Consider the following 22359-nt stretch of genomic DNA (forward strand, 5'->3'; position numbering starts at 1 on the left):
GGTAGCCGGAAAGTAGAGCATTGCAGTAGTCTAACCTAGAAGTGACAAAAGCATGGATACATTTTTCTGCATCATTTCTGGACAGAAAGTTTCTGGATTTTTTTCCTCAAAAGATAGATCAGGGTCCAGAGTAACGCCGAGGTCCTTCACAGTTTTATTTGAGATGACTGTACAACCATCAAGATTAATAATCAGATTCAACAGAAGATCTCTTTGTTTCTTGGGACCTAGAACAAGCATCTCTGTTTTGTCCGAGTTTAAAAGTAGAAAGTTTGCAGCCATCCACTTCCTTATGTCTGAAACACAGGCTTCCAGCGAGGGCAATTTTGGGGCTTCACCATGTTTCATCGAAATGTACAGCTGTGTGTCATYCGCATAGCAGTGAAAGTTAACATTATGTTTTCGAATGACATCCCCAAGAGGTAAAAAATATAAAATGATKCATTTCTATTCCTTACTACATTCCTCCTGCTAAATCACAGGTAGTCCTTTGGATATGAGAAAATCTGCAATTTTCTGCAGTAGCCTATTCTATTGAGCAGTAAGCAGTGTGAAGTTAAATTCAATGTTTTGTATTGGGTAGTGGTGTGAATATCAGGGACAGCTTTTTGTGCAGAACGTATTGAAAACGCTATAGTGATACTTGACCTGGTATCACATCGTTAGTAAAATGTTGGTATCGTGACAACCCCACTCTGAATATAAGCACATTTTTTTGCAATTTACTTGTGTTTGCGCCCTCGACAGTTTGCATCCCTGCTGTTAAAAGCACCAATTTGTCACACTATTCAGATAGGCTCATTCTTGCTCCTTTGAGTTCAGTAGCCTACCTTTCCTCTTTTTTTGTTGACCATGCGAGATCATGTATTTAATATGTATTTTAATATGTATCATGTATAGCTAATATGTTTTTTCTCAATTAAATAGCCTGTAGGCTATATGCATGGGCGGCAAAGCACGGTGCAGTTGTCTTTCCATGGACATTAACTTCCTAAATATGATAGGCTATTATACAGGACTATACAAGACTAACTTTTTTCCCTGGTGCACYAACTTTTTCAGTTGGTCGCACCAGCCCATAATTTGGTGGCACCGAGAAAGAAAGAAAAAATGTACTAGCAGAGTCACACAATAGAATCAATTTSAGTCATCATCTTATAAAGTAGTTTACAATCTTTTGTTAMAGGGATACTTCTCATGCTAGCAGATGCCCATGGACGTCTAGTCATTGCGCTAACGCTAGTTAGCATTGGTATGCAGAACTACCTCTAACTTCCTTCATAGTGGACACAGAGACATAAAAATGGKATCCACAAGTTAGTTTGACTCTGGGGAAGTAGATAACAGTACCAGTCAAAAGTTTGGACATACATACTCATTCAAGGGTTTTTCTTTATTTTTACTAAATTCTACATTGTAGAATAATAGTGAAGACATCAAAACTATAAAATAACATATGGAATCATGTAGTAACCCAAAAAAGTGTTAAACAAATTAAATTTAACAAGTTAAACATGTATTTTAGATTTCAGATTCTTCAAAGTAGCCACCCTTTGCCTCGATGACAGCTTTGCACACTCTTGGCATTCTCTCAACCAGCTTCACCTGGAATACTTTTTCAGTAGTTTGAAGGAGTTCCCACATATGCTGAACACTTTTTTGGCTGCTTTTCCTTCACTCTGCAGTTTGTGCTCTCTGTATATTTCTTCTAAGATATCTTGATTGTAAAACAGTGTGCTTTGAACTCAATAACAATCATTGCGAAATAAATATCATACATACATTTTGCATTTTGAAATGATATACAATCACAAGGGAGRAGAGAGAGTGTGAGAGGCTCGCTCATTACAGCAGCCGGCCCCAGCAAAACAGGTAGGCAGGGCGGACACTTTTATTACAGGAATCTTGAGGATAATGCACTTTACTGTTTTAACGTATTCATGTTTTTATCTGCCCAAAAAACAGGTTGTTTTGATTGAGGCAACCAGGTAGAATGTGCAGCTCGCACCAGTGCGGTCAATCAAACATTTAACTCGCACAGCCAAGTTAAAGGGACGCAAAATGTGACTAAATGGTCAGTCTGGAGCCCTGCTATAATTTAGGCTCTGACATTGACTAGAAATAAATATTAATAACACATTTATTTTACTCTGCCTGCAAATCGTCCCAACCCTAAAGTTATCCAAAACATATCTCAAGTGAAAKTGTCCGCTATGCTATTCTATTTTGCCTCAACTCTGCTCTTTCAAACTACGTCTAGCCTATTGGCTGATATAGCCCAATAATACTCATAGTCTAATATAATGGGCCACGTGAGAATCGCTGGTCTTTAAACCGATTTCTTAGGCAATATTATTTACATTTTGGGTGGATCTTGCCTGAGCTGCGTCACTTACACCTTAAACAACATTGTGGGACTGCGGTCGGGTTCAGGACCAGTTCTTGCAGAAGCAGGTGGGAGTTAGACAAGAAGTCAGCGGGATGAAGAAATCAGTCCCACGGAGACCTCTAGTTCAGAGTAGTATTAACTCCTGTCTTCACCTTGTGGTTGTCCTCCAGGCCACCAGGGGGAGACGACCACATCCTTCCTGGCCACGCTGGCCAGCAGCAGCAGCGAGGAGATGGAGGCAGAGCTGCAAGAGAGGGTGGAGTCCAGCCAGAAGCAGGCCAACCGCGTGGTGGAGATCTACGACAGCCTGAAGACCACCGTGGAGCAGCTAAAGAAGGACCAGGACTCTGGAGCAGGTGACAGGGGAGAGAGGGCTGGGGGGAAAGGGAGGCATGGAGGGGGGAGAGGGTAGGGGTTAGAGGAGTGAGGGAATGAGACGTGAAGGAGTGTAAGCAGTGAGGATTGTGGGTAGGTGTGGAGGGTAGGGTTTTTGGGATGGTGAGAGCAACAAGGGTGTTGAGGGTCTTTTGTCATTTTGGGCAGAAGGTAGTATTGTCATTGAGTGAGTGAGTGAGTTCATTGAGGGAGGGAGTGAGTTCCTTGAGGGAGTGAGTGAATTCCTTGAGTGAGTGAATGAGTTCCTTGTTGTATGAGTGAGTGAGTTCCTTGTTGTGTGAGTGAATGAGTTCCTTGTTGTGTGAGTGAATGAGTTCCTTGTTGTGTGAGTGAATGAGTTCCTTGAGTGAGTGAATGAGTTCCTTGAGTGAGTGAGTTCCTTGAGGCAGTTCCTTGTTGTGTGAGTAAAGTCAGGAGTAGTAGTAATGTCATGACATCGAGTCTTATATTTCCAGAGGGCTCCGTGTGGCAGGTTGCCGCCCAGCTCAACACCCTCCTGTCCAGTGAGAATGACCGGCTGCGTCAGCTGACTGAGGACCTTCAGCAGAAGCACAGTCACATGACTAGCGAGGTGATTTGATGTCTTGCATCATAACACGTCGGTTCTGTTTTATTTATCTCCCGCTACACTATGTACATTACTAATGGATCACCACCGCGATCATATTAACAGTGATTCTGTGTCCCTGTCCATCTGTAGTCTCGTTCTCTGGGCAGGGCAGTGGCGAGGGCAGACACGCGGGTCAGTGAGCTGCAGGGCCTCATCGAGGAGCTCCAGTGGGACATGGAGAAGATCCGACGCAGAGAGAACCGCCTCAACACACACCTSGGAGAAGTCCTGGAGAGGGTAAGACTGCGGCTGTATGTTTTTGTGAATCCACGTCAGACTGAGTCTCTCTCTCTCTTTGCAGTAATGTGTGTTTGACATCTACTGTGGTCTACCATTTTGTAATGAAGTATTTCTGTGTCATTGTGTTCATATACCACAGAACGATATTTATGTGAATGTAAAAGTGTTTATTCCATGGCCACTGTGTAATTCCTCCCAGGTGAACAGTAAAGGCTACAAGGTGTGTGGGGAGGCCAGCAGTGTGTGTGGAACCATCACCATCAACAAGAGAAAGGTACAAAAATATCCTCTTTGTTCTGCCATTTGTACTTGTCAGAAACTGCACGGACCTGGAGTTATAACTCTTTCATTCTCCTTCCCTCTTCCTCTCCTTTCCCCTTAACCCCCTCTTTCTCTGTCCCCCCCCTCCCTCGTCATCCCTCTCTTCTCCTCTCTCCCTGTCAGTTTGAGGAGATGAACAGTGAGTTGGAGGAGAACAGGGAGCTGGCGGAGAACCGTCTGAGCGAGCTGCAGCGGCGGCAGCAGGACCTGCAGACGTTTAACCAGGAGAACAACAACATGAAGGTGAGCCTGCAGAGCCTGACCCAGGGCCTGGGCCGCCAGAATCCTATGGCTCTCTCCCCCAACCCAGCCATTGGATTAGCTGAGGTCCCACGTCCTTATTCAGCCATCCAAACCAGTCAAATGAAGGTAAATAGATAGATGGAGGTATTTACTGCTTTCTCTGTTGCTTTGCTCACTACCAATCCGTGTCTCCTCTCTCTCACTTCTCTCCCTCTCTTTTATGTCTCTGACTTCTATCCCTCTCTTTGATCTATCTCTCTCTCACCTCCCTCTCTCTTTGATCTGTCTCTCTCACACTTCTCTCCCTCTCTTTGATCTGTCTCTCTCACTTCTCTCCCTCTCTTTTCTGTCTCTATCACTTCTATCCCTCTCTTTGATCTGTCTCTCTCTCACTTTCCCGCTCTCTTTTATCTGTCTCTCTTCACTTTCTCCCTCTCTTTCTCTCTCTCTCATTTCTTTCTTTGATTTCTCTCTAACTTCTCTCCCTCTCTTTGATCTGTCTCTCTCACTTCTCTCCCTCTCTTTTCTGTCTCTCTCTCACTTCTGTTTCTCTCACTTCTCCCTCTTTTCTATCCCTCTCTCACTTCTATCCCTATCTTTGATCTGTCTCTCTCACTTCTCTTCCTCTCTCATGCTGTCTGTATCTCTTCATCTCTCTCTCACTCCATTTCATTTTTCTCTTGTCTCCCTTTCTCTCTACTTCTTTCTCTTTCTCTGCCTCTCTCTGCCAGGTGGAGTTGTTGAGTCGTGCTGAGGGGGTGGTGAGGGAGAGCTCAGAGTACCGCTGTCTCCAGTCCCAGTTCTCTGTCCTCTACAACGAGTCTGTGGGCCTCAAGTCTCAGCTGGACGAGACGCGCACACGCCTCAACACCACCAGGACGGCACGCCTCCGACAGCTAGAACACATGGAGGTGTGTTTGTGTGCATGCGTTAGTGCCTGTAAGCGCGTGTGTCTGACTTTAACGTCTTTTTAATCGAGAGTGATGTGTGTGAGTTTAGCCTCTTTATTCAACAACGACAGGGCTGTGTGTGTAACCGCCTCTTGTCTGTGTTCCAGAATGACGAGGTGTCTCTCCAGAGGAAGGTGCGTACTGAGGTGTTCCAGCTAGAGGACACTCTGGCCCAGGTCAGGAAGGAGTATGAGATGCTCCGGATCGAATTTGAACAGACCCTCGCTGCCAACGAACAAGCAGGTCAGCGTCTTCACCACAAATKAAAATAAATTTGGCCTCACGCTCACCGGCTAGTGTTTAGGCACAGTTTTGAGATACTCCTTGAAAACGTAATCACTTTTTTCTTTTCTCTCTCTCTATCCCTCTCTCAGGTCCTATCAACAGGGAGATGCGTCACCTGATCAGCACCCTGCAGACACACAACCAGCATATGAAGGGAGAGGTTGTGAAATACAAACTGACACTCAGAGAGGCACAGACTGACCTCAGCCAGGTAAGGGAGGGAGGGAGAGAGAGAGAGAGCGAGCGAGAGAAAGAGGGAGATGGAGAGAGTGAGGGTGTAAGAGGCATGCAGGGAGGGAAGAAGAGAGACTGTAAGGGAGTGAAGACCATAAAGAGCAAGATATTGTCTATCTGCAATATTTATCTGTGCGAGTCCCTCCTCTCATAGGCTCGTACTACGAAGGGCAGTGCTATCCTTCAATCACAATCCAGTACGGAGCTGGACCTAAAGGAAGAGACCACCTCCCCCCTTACGCCCGCTGCTGATGTCACCATCAAGATGGAGTCTGACAATGGTTCAGCCACGCCCACCAGCACTAGTACGTGTTATTAAGTGTTAATCATTCAGGAACTCTTTATTAACTCCTTATTAACTGATATTCCTCCTCTCTCTCTGTAGGTACCTCAGTGAAGACAGAGCCTGGGACAGAAACCGAGGGAGAAATCAAAGAGGAGGAGAAAGAAAAAGAGGTGAAGAAAGAGAAGGAAAAGGAACGCGAGMGGGAGAGAGAGAGGCCAACCCGTGGAGGGGGTGGGACCGAGGAGAAGGAGAAGGCTGGGACCAGCAACCAATTGGAGGAGGTTGCTCCGGAGCGCCCGTTTGTGATTGGAGGACCGAAGAGGAAGGAGGTGGAGCAACTGAAAATTGTCCGGGCGGAGCTAAAGTAAGTTTGATTGTGGTGACAGTCATGATTGGTGATTGATACTTGGGGTGATGATGATAATGAGGAGGAGGACAGTAGTAGTGGCTGACGAAGGCTATGTCCCTGTAGGAAAGCCCAGGAGTCTCAGAGGGAGATGAAGCTACTGCTGGATATGTACCGCTCCGCGCCCAAAGAGCAGAGGGACAAAGTCCAGCTCATGGCCGCTGAGAAGAAGGCCAAGTCAGAGGTACACACTTGGCTGACGCTACTTATAAAAAGACAAGTGAAACTTCGCCAGCAAGCATTGTGTGCTGTTGATGGGTTTAATTGATTGGTTAGTTGTATGATAGTGATGATGGTAATGCTCTGTGTATTGGCTTGTTAGTATTGAATGGTAGTAATTGATTGATGGTATAACAGTGATGTAACCACTATGTGCTCTCTGCATATTGAGTTAATATTGAGTGATAATAACCCAGTGCGCACAAGATGTTGGAAAGCCATATTTTCACTGTCTTTTCAGCCAAAAATACGTATTTTCAACCAAAAAKACGTATTTTCAACATATTTTGCTCATAGGGAAGCGATTTATTGATGGTGATAACGGCTTTGTATTCACTGTCAGGCAGAGGAGCTGAAGCAGCGTCTAAGGGATCTGGAGGAGAGGGAGAGGAGGGAGGGGAAGAAGATGGCTGATGAGGAGGCACTCCGGAAGATCTGCTCTGTCGAGGAACAAATCAACATCCTCAACAAGAAGCTCTCCCTGGCCAAGCAGGTGTGTGTCTGGGTTGTGTGTGTGCGGGTTGTGTGTATGTGTGTGTGCATGTCTTTGTGTGCATTTGAGCATTATACTTTTGACTCATTTCTCTCACCGTCATTTCCCCCCCTCTTTGCTCCTCCCTCCTTCCATCGATCCATTTCTGTCAACCTACTTCACTCCCTCTTTACCACCCCTCCATCGCTCTTCTTCTCCACCCCTCCACTACCCTCTCCCTACTTCCCTATATCCTTCCACCCCTCTGCTATCCTCCCCTCGCTCTTCCTACCCTCTCTCTCTCTCCTTCCCCTGTCTCTCCCCCTTCTCCCCAGGAGGAGGATGCGTTGCTGAGTGAGATGGATGTGACGGGCCAGGCCTTTGAGGACATGCAGGAACAGAACATCCGGCTGATGCAGCAGCTCAGGGAGAAGGACGACGCCAACTTCAAACTGATGTCGGAACGCATCAAGTCCAACCAGATCCACAAGCTGCTCAAGGAAGAGAAGGAGGAGCTCGCCGACCAGCTGCTCACGCTCAAAACGCAGGTGAGAGCAGGTGATTGAAACAGTGCAGGAAAGGGATTTGAACGTCTAAATGGCAGGTGCACAGTTCAGGCTGACTTTTTGTGTTAGGGAAAGACAGTAGCTTGACACTAGCAAACAATGGAGCCTATGTCTGGCCATCTCTCATTATTTCTCTATCGCTCTCTCTCCATCTCTCRATCTKTCTTCCTCAGGTGGATGCCCAGCTGCAGGTGGTGAGGAAGCTGGAGGAGAAGGAGCGCCTCCTCCAGGGCACCATCGGTACTGCAGAGAGAGAGCTGGCTCTGAGGACACAAGCTCTGGACATGAACAAACGCAAGGTAGCAAAAACACACCTGTGGAAAATGACACCCGCACACACACCATGGACACAAACACAACGAGTATAGATAAGTACTTAACACAAAGAACACAAACTTCCTTGAAAAATGCCAACGTACAAAGTATCTGCTTTCTGCACCCCCCCCTCCAGACCCAGGAGTCAACGGTGCTGTCGGAGGAGGTGCGTAGTCAGCTGGACCAGGTGCAGCAGAGACTGGGCACCGTCAGGGAGGAGGTCATTGAGAACAGCATCTCCAAAGAGAAGCAGTCCTTCAATGCACGCCGCGCACAGGTCAGGCCACAAACACATGCCACATTTTGGTAACTGTCCGTGTGCACGTGTAACCACGCACACACACAGACAATTCAAATCCACTTGAACAAAATAACAATTCAGTTTATTTACTGATTGGAGCACCCTGCTGAACTATTTTYTTCGTTCCCCTGCTGTGTTTTAGGAGGACATCTCCAAACTGCGGAGGAAGATCGAGAAGGCCAAGAAACCTGCCGAGACCGTCCGCAACGGCGATGACATCCTCAACGAGGAAATCAACGATTACAAGGTAGKCTGGATGAACAYGCWTTTTACACCAGGTGTAATAMGGGTCTTTAAAAATGCCACTATAAAGTTAAACTGGGCGAACACTACAYGGTTTTAGCCTGATCTACATGTCCCGATCAAACCCGAAGTAAAACGTAACACTGCAGCCCGTAAAGTGAAGTTCATACCCGATTTGCAGTTGATGCCTGCCACACTTTTTCAAACATGTTAAATATATTTGTGTGAGGAGTGCTCAAAGCAGATAAGAGGCATGTCCCAACGTCAGCCAAAGAGCTACTCAGAAGTATAAAGTTTCTCTTCGCCTACCCCACAAGTTCATCACTCTCACACACACACATACAGTGCCTTCGGGAAAGTATTCAGACCCCTTGACTTTTTCCACATTTTGTTACGTTACAGCCTTATTCTAAAATGGATTAAGTAAAACATTTTCCACAGCAATCTACACACAATACCCAATCTCTGCAGCACTCTACCAATCAGGCCTTTATGGTAGAGTGGCCAGACGGAAGCCACTCCTCAGTAAAAGGCACATGACTGCCCGCTTGGAGTTTGCCAAAAGGCACCTAAAGACTCAGACCTTTAGAAACAAGATTTTCTGGTCTGATGAAACCAAGATTGAACTCTGGCCTGAATGCCAAGCGTTACATCTGGAGGAAACCTGGCACCATCCCTATGGTGAAGCATGGTGGTGGCAGCATCATGTTGTGGGGGTGTTTTTCAGCAGCAGGGACTTGGAGACTAGTCAGGATCGAAGCAAAGATAAACTGAGGAAAGTACAGAGAGATCCTTGATGAAAACTGGCTCCAGAGCGCTCAGGACCTCAGACTGGGGCGAAGGTTCAACTTTCAACAGGACACAGATCCTAAGCACACAGCCAAGACAGCTCAGAAGTGGCTTTGGGAAAAGTCTCTGAATGTCCTTGGGTGGCCCAGCCAGAGTCCGGACTTGAACCTGATTGAACATCTCTGGAGAGACCTCAAAATAGTTGTTCAGCGACGTTCCCCATCCAACCTGACAGAGCTTGAGAGGATCTGCAGAGAAGAATGGTATAAACTCCCCAAATACAGGTGGGCCAAACTTGTAGAATCATACCCAAGAAGACTCGAGGCTGTAATCGCTGCCAAGGGTGCTTCAACGAAGTACTGAGTAAAGGGTCTTAATATTTATGTAAATGTAATATTTCAGTGTTTTTATCAATATTTATCAATATTTTTTTATTATGTTTTTCTTTGGAATTATGTGGTATTGTATGTAGATTGAGGGGGGGAAACTATTTAATAAATTTTAGAATAAGGCTGTAATGTAACAAAATGTGATAAAAGTCAAGGGTTCTGAATACTTTCCGAAGGCACTGTATACACACACACACACACGCATGAGTTAGCTGGTCTGCTGGGCTATGTTACAAGTTGCATTTAAGCCTGTTCTTTTCTCAAGCTCTTTTTGCAGAATCGACAATCCATATTGTCCTCTTCACGTTTTATGGGTGAAATGTCCATGCAGCATCTGCATGCCAACCACTAGATCCCAATCAGTTTTGTGGGAATATGCATTTGTAATCTTATTCTTCTTGAAGTATGTAGGCTAAGTAACCTAACTACTGTTTAACTACTGGATTTTAGAGCAGAGGGAGTTAAGCTACACTTCCACTTATATATAAAAAAAAAAAATCAAAGCATATTAAGCCTAGTGGCCCGCACTGTTGAGCTCTGGCCGCATGTGATTATCTTTTTTTTTTACCATTTCATCACAATCATACAAATAAAATGTCGTAAGTAGCCTAATCACGTGATGTTTTTTTGTCTAACGTTAGAGCCTAGCATACTAATGAATCATTAAGAGATCTTGTGAGACATTGATTTGGAAAAAATCTAAACTTTTTATAAACGAGCACCATTCTGAGAAGTGGAGGAGCGTCGTGCACTAGCTGCACTAGACCCCTGATAACAATGTACATAAAGGAACGCAGCATTTTCCTCAGTTGCCATGATGTTTTCCTTACTACACATGCGTTAACCTGCCCAGCAAATACAGACAATTCTGTCCCAATTGTCCAATCGTACTGCCGCGGCGGTGCCTTTACAGATTACTCGTTAACTAGGATTTGGCTTGACTGAGTCGTTAAACGTGAGATGTTTTCTGATGTGTAGAGCCCGTAGACCCAGCAAAAAATTATGTGGTGTATTTCAGCCCTAACTCACCTGTTCTATCAATCTCTCTCATTGCTCTCTTTATCTTTCTGGCCTCCATTTCTCTATCTTTCCCCCTCTTTTTCTCTTTAACCCTCTCTTTCTCTTTAACCCTCTCTTTCTCTCTCCCTCTCCTTCTCGTTCTCCCTCCCCCTCTCTTTCTCCCTCCCCCAGGCGCGTCTGACCTGCCCGTGCTGTAACTCCCGGGTAAAGGACGCCGTCCTGACCAAGTGTTTCCACGTCTTCTGCTTCGAGTGCGTCAAGACGCGCTACGACACGCGCCAGAGGAAGTGCCCCAAGTGCAACGCCGCCTTTGGCGCCAACGACTTCCACCGCATCTACATCGAATAGAGAGGGAGGAGGGGGGAGACCTAAATGCAGGGAGCGTAGGGGGTAGGATAGTAGTGCCTGGAGGTCAGCAGTGTCCACACAGGCTTTCTCCAGCCGAACATAACTGTCTTTTATCACCCCCGCTATTAGCGTGTGAGATGGAATGAGACTAGACACGTGTGGAAATCTGAGAATATCGACTGGGCATGTAATCAATATGGAAATAGATCCACCTTGCGCTCTGATTGGCTAGGTGGAATTTCCGCCATGTTGCTGGGGGGGGGGGGGCTGCTTAGGGTTGTTTCTGGACTGGGCCTACATTACATTGTCTTATAGAGATCATGATCATGGTTATATTTGCTGGCTGTGCTCTGCCTGGCTGGCTGGAAAGCTTTTAGGAGACACTGTGCCTGTGGTTCAATACTAGGGTTACAGTACATAGGGCCTTGTGTGGGGGAAAAGTGAGGTTTGACTTGAAGGGTTTGACATGAAGCTTTTCCATAGTTGACTGTAGCTATTGGTGTTTATAAAAATAAAAATAAATACTATCGCCCTCTCCCTTCTTTTTAGATGGACTAGATCATTACATACCTTTCACTGAATTCTAGTCCTGAAGGGCTGCAATGATGCACTGAAGACCCTGATAACCTTTTTATAATGACTGATATTTTCAGCTTCTCTCGGCATGTCTGCTTACAYGTGTGTGTGTGAGGGAGAAAGAAAAACGGACTAACCATTTGCTTAGATGGTTAGAAAATCAACAGTGAGTCCCTTGATCAGCATGCACCCTTGTGTGACCAGTCAATGTTTTCCTTGTATTTGTATGCATGTTTTTTTTTTTTTTTTTAAGCTGCCTCTTCAGGGACACACTGACGGGCTACAAATACCTTGAATTGATGCTAATGGATAATATTGCTGCTCCACAAGTTATTAAACTACCATCAAAACTAGATACTTGTCTTGCGATTAGTTCTTTATCAGTCTAGTTTGTGCATTTTATAAGCTACATAGCCTATTCATTATCATCAAAATCATATTTCTGTTTTAACCTTTAACATGTGTTGAAGAGACCACAAATTCTAGTGTGCAAATCTCAAGTCTCCAAACCTTTCTTATTATACAGTACCTTCTGAAAGTAATCACACTCCTTAACTTTTTCCACATTTTGTTGTTACAAAGTGGGATTATAATTGATTTAATTGTMATTTTTGTTGGAACAATCTACACCAAATACTCTGAAATGTCAAAGTGGGAGAAAAATTCAAACTTTTATGAAAGATTTATGAAAAATAAAACGAATATATCTTGATTAGATAAATATTCACCCCCTAAGACAATACRTTAGAAACACCTTTGGCAGCGATTACAGCTGTTTGTCTTGCCATACAAAGTCAAGCCGATTTAACTCAAAACAGTAACTAGGCCACTCGGGAACATTCAATGTTGTCTTGGTAAGCAACTCCRGTGTAGATTTGGCCTTGTTTTATGTTATTGTCCTGCTGAAAGGTGAATTTGTCTCCCAGTGTCTGTTGGAAAGAAGACTGAACCAGGTTTCCTTCTAGGATTTTGCTAGTGCTTAGCTGTATTTTGTTTATTTTCATCCACCACAAAAAAACTCCTTAGTCCTTGCCGAAGACAAGCATACCCATAACATGATGCAGCCACCCCCATGCTTGAAAATAAGACATGGTACTCAGTGATGTGCTTTGTATTCAGGACAAAAAGTGAATTTCTTGGCTACATTTTTGTAGTGTTATTTAAGTGTGTTGTTAGAAACAGGATGCATGTTTTAGAATATTTTTATTCAGTACAGGATTTCATCTAGGTTAGTATTGTGGAGTAGCTAATATGTTGTTGAACCATCCTCAGTTTTCTCATATCACAACCATTAAACTCAAACTGTTTTAAAATCATCATTGGCCTCATGGTAATCTCAGTTACCCAGAAGTAAAATTCTTGCAAAGTTGTCACTTCACTTGCCGTTTACATGGGAATCTGTCCACGAGAGATTAGCTTCATGGTGAAATCCCTGAGCAGTTTCCTTCCTCTCCGGCAACTGAGTTAAGAAGGTCGCCTGTATCTTTGTAGACTGGTTGTATTGATACACCATCCAAAGCCTAATTAATAACCACCATACTTAAAGGRATATTCAGCGTATGCTTTTTTATTTGTACACATCTACCAATCGGTGCCATTTGAGGCATTGAAAAACCTCCCTGGTCTTTGTRGTTGAATCTGTACTTGAAATTCACTGCCAGATTGAGGAACCTTACAGATAATTGTAAGAGAYGGGGTTAAAAAAAAATCATGTTAACCACTTATTTGTATACAAAATAAGTCCATGCAACTTGTGATTTGTTAACCACATTTTTACTCCTGAACAGAATATTAGGCTTGTCATAAAGAGGTTGAATAAATTTGACTCAAGACATTTAAGCTMATTTTTAATTCATTTGTAAATAAAAAATAAATCGAAAAGCATTATTCCAATTTGACATTATGGGGTGACACTAAATCAAAATGTAATCCATTTTAAATTCGGCTGTAACAACAAAATGTGGGGGAAATCTATGRGTGTGAATACTTTCTGAAGGCACCAAAACGGCCATCACCCCCTCTTGTCTCAGACCGGTTTGAAGGAAGAGCTGTCGCATTGTACTAAACCAGAAACCAGCATCGCTTTACGGAAAGGAGCGCATATAGGGCAGCAGCAACTACGGCGTAGTATACCTATAAAAACAAGCTTTTATGCAAGACAATCCATCGTGGTATTGAACTTGATGCAAACCCTGGAACAAAGGAATATATAGCAACATCCGTGTGGAATACTGAAGCCCAAGACGAAAATTGAGGACCCGYGCATGGTCAACACAACGTCATCGCGCCTGCAAAAACGTTGCTTTTTTARCGCAAACCTAAAAAGAAACTTGTAAAGTAAATCAATAACCTTGACGTTAAAATATACTGTATCCACCGCAGGGAAAGAATACATTTTCAGAAATTAACGTCATTCTATTCTTAACCAGTTCAATACCAAATATAGGCATTGTGTTAATATTAAATGTCCTTGAACGGTGCCCTGGTTTGTGGTAACATTGCCAAAGTTTATAATACATTTAAAAAAACGCTGAGCTGATATTAAGTGATGTAATAACGTGCATGTTTGATCATACAACCAACGAGTAGCCTACTAGACTATAGGGCCCAGCTAATTATGTTTTCTCAAGAAGTTTGCAAGGCTAGTGTTTCCATATTTTATTACCCCTGCAGAGCATGCCAATAATAGGTCTAACTCGGTCGCTTTGTTTGAATGACTGACTGTCAACAGAAGCCATTTTTAAACCTGCTTTTTAATACGCCGTTTGAAACATTTGCACATACATCGATCTGGGCTCTATAGATCAAGGCGCTGATCCTCAAGAAACCGTTTTTAAAATATAATTTCCTCTTCTATTTATCACCTGAATGAGCCTACATTTTGATTTCCCAACATGACTTCCTACAACCGTGCAGATTCATCCTCAATACCAGTTTTATTATACACGCTTGTTTTGATGCTTGGCTTGGCAGCGCGATGCGTCGTGCAGGCCATGCCTTCGGAGGATAGCCCTCAAGCGGCCCAGGCATCAGTCAGCCTCCGGTCCCTGGTCACGGGGACCTGCAAAGATGTCCACAAATACGTGGAGTCCGTGGTGGGAAACAATGTAATCGAATCGACTGTTGAGGTAAGGAGGATTGGAAAATAAGCCATAAAATGTACGCTACCAAATAGTAGACTATTTGAGTAAATCTAACCAGCACTTTATCCTGGGGCGTATTTATTACGCCGTTTCTTTTCCYAACGGTACGAAACGGGGAGGGACCTAGCTGCATTTGTGGAATAAAAACTCACGTTTGGACTAATGATTACACCCCTGTTTCCTGTGTTATTCTATTCATTAATCAATTAACTATACTTCATTTATCTATTCTAACTATCTTCCTTTTAAGGGTGACATTTGCTAAATTTAAAAGCATTGCTTAATTGTGGATTTCTGTCAACTAAAATTGTCTTTCTCAAATCTTACTGTATTCCTTGCTTCTTCACCTCCTCCACTCACCTCCCCTCCCTCTTCTCCTTTTCTTCTCTGACCCTATCTCCCTCTCTTCCCTTGCCCCACTACCCGATAATCTCTCCTCTCCTCTAATCCCCCCCCCCTGCCCTAATATCATGTATGCTTATATCCATGCACCCTCTCCCCTGCTGCCACTACTCTGTGCACCCTACCCCAGAGTGTGCTGTTGTATCTAGAGTCAGTACTTGGTCAAGAGAACGTCTATACCATGGCCATGGTAAGAAACCACCAGGTTCCTCATCTAACTAACCTCTGCTCTGACAATAGGCCCAAAACAAAGCTCCTTATAGCTCTGTTTGCAGGGCACATGTCAGTCACTTCATACAGCATGTGTGTTATACAGATAGGCAAATGACTACATCACTCTTACATTTTATGGCAATTGTGGGTATGGTTTATGTGTTTGTGTAACTGTATATAGCCTACATTCATAGCCACATTCATGCCCATGATTTAGATTTTCAGATTGCCTTTTTAAAAGTTACATGCGGACACATTACAATGTGACAGAGATGGACAGTTGTCTCTGGCCTGCTCTGACACACTAAACAGTGCTGCTTGTGTAGGGTAGCAACAGGTGCATAGGAGTCAGGCTGTCCTACTATGACCACCCTTGACCTCAGCTAAGCCGTCTGTGGGGGGGGGGTTGGAGAGGTTTAAGAGGGGCTGCTCCAGTATGGCAGAATGAGGGAAGTTATCGGTCCAGCTGTCAGCTGTCTTTTTATAAAAATAACAGGACAGCTTCGATATCACACACCACACACACACACACACGTGTTACGTCATCAACAATACCCCCATGATGCCAGCTGGGAAAGCCATTTGTGCATAGGGACTCAATCATTTCGCTCAATACAAGTGGATTGCACTTGTATGGTGACCGACTGGCTATTGTGTTTAACTACACTAACTAACGGCATGCCTAGGTATGATCAAAGCCAACCTGTATTGTAGGAATCAAACATGCCTGCCACTCATCAAAAGATCTAGGTCAGCGTCGAGTGGGACGATTGAATCAGTGACCCACACCTGCAGACGCCACCTGTTTATACTGATTGACAGCTGACCTTGTAGCAACAGCTGTGGTCATKCTAATTGGTATTACTTGTCACTGTCAGTTGTGCTGCTCTATCACTCACTACAGGATCATGATAAGAAATACATTTTACTGCACATAAAGTAAGCTATAGGTTACCGGCAGGGRGAAATGGGCTGACTTCGTTGGCCACTTTAAAGTGAATGTATGTCCCTCTACTCTAGAATAGGACTAGAATATTTTTTCACCAGAGTAACAGTTTTAATTCTCCCCTTACAGTACAAATATGTACTATGTAAGCTGTACTGTAACCCATGTCAAAATTCTTCTCACCCTTTCTCTCCCCCCCCCCTCTTAGTTCTTTGAGATGTTGATCCGGTTTCTGGCTGAAGGAGCTGCCAGCGGCCTGAATGTCATTGCGGTTTACGTTACAGAGATCCTCAGGGTCACAGGAGTTGATGGTGGGTGACCGAGTGTGTGTGTGTGTAGGGTCATCCTTTGTACATCACATCTACTTTGGGTTTAGAGAGCTAAAATCATCATGTATTGCTCTCACTTGCACACATTAAATGCTCACTTTAAGTCCGTCAAACCTGTATCTGAGAAGAACTTGCACTCTCTCTCTGTAATATGGGAACTGGGAAGTGTGGGTTTGAATTCTTCCTCTTGTGTCTGTGATTTGATCTCTCTAATAGCATCTAGACAGCGCACAGGCTATTGGTTTTCAAAGAGATTGCTCTTCAAATTCACTCAAGTTCAAGAGTAAAGATAGTGACAAAATAATTGAATTACCCCCGGCAATATTTAAACACGCTGATCCTCTCTCTCCCCCCATCTCTCAGTCCAGCTGCCGTTCCCTCACTTCACACCGGAAGGCGTGGCCTCGGTAGGTCAATGGGCTCTGCTGGCTCTGATTGGCTACTGGGTGCTGTCCATTGTCCTGCGCCTATTGGTGGGCGTGGTGAGGAGGGTGTTCTGGATGCTGAAGGCGGGCACAGCGCTGTGGCTCTTCGGCCTGATCGTCAGCGATACCAAGGCTGGTTCAGACACCACAGCTGTCCGGTTGGCAGGCCTGGTGCTCGGGTGTGCCCTTCTGGGGCTTGCCAGCTACGGATCAGAAAAGACAAGCCACGTGGAAGAGCGCCTGAGCATCCTGGAGGGAAGGGTGAAGGTGGTGGAGAGGAGGAAGGGAGATGAGTGATGGGAGGATAGTTGGAAGGATGATGGTCTCTGTTTCTCAAGTGAAAATAAAGCAACCTCTGGGATTTTTTGATTGGAAATGCACGTAAGAAAGTGGTCTCATTTCTTATCCCATTAGGTGTGTTTGTTACATATAATAACATCTGAAATCTATGATACATGGAGAATACAGGTATTTTTTTATTTTTTTTWATTTWAAAAATGAAYGGACAAGTATTCAAGTGGTTTAATACATTTGTTTTACTCCAAGATACATCACACAGACCATTTTAAACACAATGGTTTTAAATGGTTTATATTCTCTCTTGCAGGGCTGTCAGTGTTTGCATTTACAGTATCTTGCCTAGATTGATTCTAAATTACTCACAGAAGACATTAAAACAGTACAATACATGAAACCACAAAGCCAAGATGCATAAGAAAAAGTACATCTCTACAGTGCATAGTATTTGTTAAATGTAAGGACACTTCCACACTGGTCTGCTAATCAGTTTTAAAGCAACATGACATGTTGGTCTTTCAGCCTGCCACAGCAACCATACATACAGCGTGGTGCATTTTGCTGAGGTAATATGCAGCAGTAAGAAAGAGGAGGCTTTGGAATTAAGGCACTCGGAGAAGAGGCTGGAAAGAAYAGAAACCTTAATTATATTACAACAGCAAGACCATGACGAATGCTTAGAACTGAATTGGCATGCAACAATGTGTGGTCTACAATTGTTATCTTATTTTAGGCCATTGTAAATAAGAATTTGTTCTTAACTGACTTGCCTAGTTACATAAATAATATAATAAATTACTATTCCATCAAAGCAATATGGACATTTTTCCAAATTGTCACTAATTTAAAAAAAATTGTTTGGAACATTTAACATAATACAAATAGACAAAACTTTTTAAAATAGTGTATATTAAATTAATATATATATTAAAAACCTAGTTTGTCAAAAGAAACCTGATAACAGTTTTAATTAATGTTGAAAACAGACAAGTTCGACCTGTGTTTCGCTGTGAATTTTGAGTGCTGGTGATGAGATAATTGGGGGAGGAGTTGCCCCGAACCTCAGATCTAGGATCAGTTCGATGAAGCATCTCTGTCTTGACTAGGACTAAAGAAGCACTTGTAACAATGAACAGAGTGGTAGCAGGCCTAATAAGTGTCATAGTGACATCAACTCAACCTTGCTAGTAGAGAATACACTCAGCGAGATCCAGAGGAGCATGATCAACATGGGATACAGTATAGAATGTTTATTATTTGCAGAAGGCAGTCAAATGCGTGCAGTTGGTGGAAAAAGAGGTGTAACGTTAGTGGTTATGTTAAAAATGTATTTTTTATTCTTGRAGAAGCGCCATTTCAACTTAATAGAGAGCAAGACCGTACAAAATATGACTTGCCTCAATACAGGAGGGTTCTACAAMTATATAGCTTAATTTAAAACCACTGTATACTGTACAGTTTCAAACTTTCAGGGTACAGTTGAAGTCGGAAGTTTACATACACTTAGGTTGAAGTCATTAAAACTTGTTTTTCAACCACTCCACAAATGTCTTGTTAACAAACTATAGTTTTGGCACGTCGGTTAGGACATCTATTTTGTGCATGACACAAGTAATATTTCAAACAATTGTTTACAGATTATTTCACCTATAATTCACTGTATCACAATTCCAGTGGGTCAGAAGTTCACATACACTAAATTGACTGTGCCTTTAAACAGCAAGAAAATTATGTCATGGCTTTAGAAGCTTCTGATCGTCTAATTGACATATTTTGAGTCAATTGRAGGTGTACCTGTGGATGTATTTCAAGGCCTACCTTCAAACACTGTGCCTCTTTGCTTGACATCATGGGAAAATCAAAAGAAAAATGATAGACCTCCACAAGTCTGGTTCATCCTTGGGAGCAATTTCCAAACGCCTGAAGGTACCACGTTCATCTGTACAAACAATAGTACGCAGGTATAAACACCATGGGACCACGCAGCCGTCATACCGCTGTTAGGTTCTTATTTTTCAAAGTAATTACCTCACGGACAATAGAGAAGCTTTAAGCTTTAACCAAGTTTAATTCTTCCCAAAGGTTCTGTACAGCTGTAGTCAGACAACACAACATTTGTCCCATTAAAATATATATATATAACCCACTTAAGACTCTCCTCCTTCTCTCCAATGGTTACATCTTATGGTTTCACAGGAAGAGAATAAAGAGGGTAACAGGATACCAAACCTTTATTACTCCCAGATGAGAATCTGTCCTCACCTCCTGACCTCAACCCCTCCATCTAATCCACAGATGTCCATCTGTCTCCCCTGTATCAACACGTTGCTCTCCTCTTGTCATCCAACACATTCCACAGCTATCTGTCTTTCTACAGAGACCCAGTCTCTTTCACTCCTTAATATACTATGCATCTGATCTATCATGTCTTTAATATCTCAATGTTCAAAATGTCGAATCCAACACCGCTCAGGAAGGAGACGCGTTCTGTCTCCTAGAGACGAACGTACTTTGGTGCGAAAAGTGCAAATCAATCCCAGAACAACAGCAAAGGACCATGTGAAGATGCTGGAGGAAACAGGTACAAAAGTATCTATATCCACAGTAAAACAAGTCCTTTATTGATATAACCTGAAAGGCCACTCAGCAAGGAAGAAGCCACTGCTCCAAAACCGCCATAAAAAAGCCAGACTACGGTTTGCAACTGCACATGGGGACAAAGATCGTACTTTTTGGAGAAATGTACTCTGGTCTGATGAAAAAAAAATAGAACTGTTTGGCCATAATGACCATCGTTATGTTTGGAGGAAAAAGGGGGAGGCTTGCTAGTGTAACGGATGTGAAATGGCTAGCTAGTTAGCGGGTACGCGCTAATAGCGTTTCAATCAGTTACGTCACTTGCTCTGAAACCTAGAAGTAGTGTTGCCCCTTACTCTGCAAGGGCCGTGGCTTTTGTGGAGCGATGGGTAACGACGCTTCGTGGGTGTCAGTTGTTGATGTGTGCAGAGGGTCCCTGGTTCGAGCCCGGGTATGGGCGAGGGGACGTACTAAAGTTATACTGTTACACTAGCCGAAGAACACCATCCCAACCGTGAAGCACGGGGGTGGCAGCATCATGTTGTGGGGGTGCTTTGCTGCAGGAGGCATTTGTGTGCTTCACAAAACAGATGGCATCATGAGGAAAGAAAATTATGTGGATATATTGAAGCAACATCTCAAGACATCAGTCAGGAAGTTAAAACTTGGTCGCAAATGGGTCTTCCAAATGGACAATGACCCCAAGCATAGTTCCAAAGTTGTGGCAAAATGGCTTAAGGACAACAAAGTCAAGATTTTGGAGTGGCCATCACAAAGCCCTGACCTCAATCCTATAGACAATTTGTGGGCAGAACTGAAAAAGCATGTGCGACCAAGGAGGCCTACAAAACTGACTCAGTTACACCAGCTCTGTCAGGAGGAATGGGCCAAAACTCACCCAACTTATTGTGGGAAGCTTGTGGAAGGCTACCCGAAACGTTTGACCCAAGTTAAACAATTTAAAGGCAATGCTAGCAAATACTAATTGAGTGTATGTAAACTTCTGACCCACTGGGAATGACCCAGAAATAAATGTTTTCCGTTTTTAATATGATAGCTAACTAACCCCAGGACGGTAATTCAACCATGATATCAAGATTATATAGCTGGCCGATAAACTCATTTAGCTATCTAAAAAAATGTTAGCTAACAAAGGCTAATTGACCGACTTTCTGTGACTGATATAACAAGAAAACTGCTAATGCACTATCCTAACTCGCAACAGTAAGTTAAAACCTAGAATGATCCGAGGGCCTCATCCCTCCATAGACAATGTTCTATATGGCACTATAATGACAGCCCTCTCTTCGCTCACCAACTACTCTAAAAGCAAGTCACAATATTGTAACGTGTGGACTAGAATAGCCGAGTTATGCATAAATCTGTGATTTTCAGAGTACCTAGCTAGTTACCTAATCATTCTCTTGCAGTTCTTGGTTATTACTCAACACCTGAGAAGAAAAGAAAAGTGGTTTTGAACAGTGTCTCTACTCTCTTAATGTTTCTTTTGTCGGATAGCCCAATGCTTGTTGTTTGGAGTCAGTCGGTTAAATGTAACGTTGTGTCGTTTGGAGTCTGATCGGGAGTACGGTAGACAACAATAAAGCTAACATATATGCAATCTAAGCATACTTCAGTGCAACATCAAAAACATTTTGGATCGTTTTTGATTGACACTATATCTGTCGGACTTCAGCCCATTTCTTCAGATTGTATTGAAGAAAGCTCAGGACCCCTTGAGAAATATGTTTTATTTAGCTCTCTGTATCTAGGAAATGTGGGTTATTTCCTGCTTAGGAGAAGGAATGCACACTGGGATTGGTTAAGTGAATCCTATTGTATGGGCTCAGCTGTATGTGAGCCCTGGGAGGCACATAGATCAGGGAACTGCTGAACATAAACACAGAGCACGTGGATCACCATTGTTTGCAAGGGACGTTTGGTTTGGACCAATTACATTTCCCATCATTACTGCATCACACTAATATCATGATTGCATCACCTTCCTCTTTGTCAACAATAGACCTCCTTGTTCCTCCTCCGGATGCAGAGCTGATCAAGAATGTCACATAAAAGGTGGGAAATGAGTAGTGGATGGACAGAGTCCTGGTGAAGAATGTGGATTTAAAACTTTTTAAACGTTTTTTTGTTGATTGACTTGAGTTTCATGTCTTTGTAAAGTTATTGTTGTGTATTTGATTTTCGGAGTTATTGAGTGTCCTATGTTTACATTTTTATTTTATGATGCTATGTATATAGTTGCTTTGAAGTGGATCCAATTGTATGAAAACAAATACTTCTTCTCAGAGGCTACCAAAGCATTTATCCACNCATTACTGCATCACACTAATATCATGATTGCATCACCTTCCTCTTTGTCAACAATAGACCTCCTTGTTCCTCCTCCGGATGCAGAGCTGATCAAGAAT

The 22359-nt window shown here is 43.3% G+C and overlaps 2 protein-coding genes across 3 annotated transcripts in view; both read left to right on the forward strand.

The window, feature by feature from the left end:
* The window catches only part of LOC111965408 (E3 ubiquitin-protein ligase BRE1A), a 17522-nt gene extending 6134 nt beyond the window's left edge, over nucleotides 1-11388 (forward strand). The window contains exons 6-22 of the mRNA XM_070444117.1: nucleotides 2560-2745; nucleotides 3241-3356; nucleotides 3486-3632; nucleotides 3835-3909; nucleotides 4080-4325; nucleotides 4931-5110; nucleotides 5257-5392; nucleotides 5524-5645; nucleotides 5823-5973; nucleotides 6054-6318; nucleotides 6427-6544; nucleotides 6923-7072; nucleotides 7387-7599; nucleotides 7791-7916; nucleotides 8069-8209; nucleotides 8376-8480; nucleotides 10846-11388. Coding sequence (XP_070300218.1) covers nucleotides 2560-2745; nucleotides 3241-3356; nucleotides 3486-3632; nucleotides 3835-3909; nucleotides 4080-4325; nucleotides 4931-5110; nucleotides 5257-5392; nucleotides 5524-5645; nucleotides 5823-5973; nucleotides 6054-6318; nucleotides 6427-6544; nucleotides 6923-7072; nucleotides 7387-7599; nucleotides 7791-7916; nucleotides 8069-8209; nucleotides 8376-8480; nucleotides 10846-11022 — 2654 coding nt within the window. The 3' untranslated portion in view covers nucleotides 11023-11388. The remainder of the gene's footprint in view (nucleotides 1-2559; nucleotides 2746-3240; nucleotides 3357-3485; nucleotides 3633-3834; nucleotides 3910-4079; nucleotides 4326-4930; nucleotides 5111-5256; nucleotides 5393-5523; nucleotides 5646-5822; nucleotides 5974-6053; nucleotides 6319-6426; nucleotides 6545-6922; nucleotides 7073-7386; nucleotides 7600-7790; nucleotides 7917-8068; nucleotides 8210-8375; nucleotides 8481-10845) is intronic.
* A 2804-nt stretch (nucleotides 11389-14192) lies between these two features.
* On the forward strand, nucleotides 14193-17436 carry LOC111965409 (uncharacterized). 2 transcript variants are annotated; one of them, XM_023989604.2, is made up of 4 exons: nucleotides 14193-14726; nucleotides 15274-15333; nucleotides 16511-16613; nucleotides 16995-17436. In XM_023989604.2, the coding sequence occupies exons 1-4, from the start codon at nucleotides 14493-14495 to the stop codon at nucleotides 17351-17353; spliced, it is 756 nt and encodes a 251-aa protein (XP_023845372.1). In that variant the 5' UTR covers nucleotides 14193-14492; the 3' UTR covers nucleotides 17354-17436. The 2 variants fall into 2 exon arrangements, with proteins under 2 accessions (XP_023845372.1, XP_023845373.1); XM_023989605.2 differs by lacking the exon at nucleotides 15274-15333 and having other exon boundaries at nucleotides 14271-14726.
* The last annotated feature ends 4923 nt before the right edge of the window (nucleotides 17437-22359 follow it).

Source organism: Salvelinus sp. IW2-2015, linkage group LG6.1, assembly GCF_002910315.2.
Source record: "Salvelinus sp. IW2-2015 linkage group LG6.1, ASM291031v2, whole genome shotgun sequence".
Classification (NCBI taxonomy): Eukaryota; Metazoa; Chordata; class Actinopteri; order Salmoniformes; family Salmonidae; genus Salvelinus; species Salvelinus sp. IW2-2015.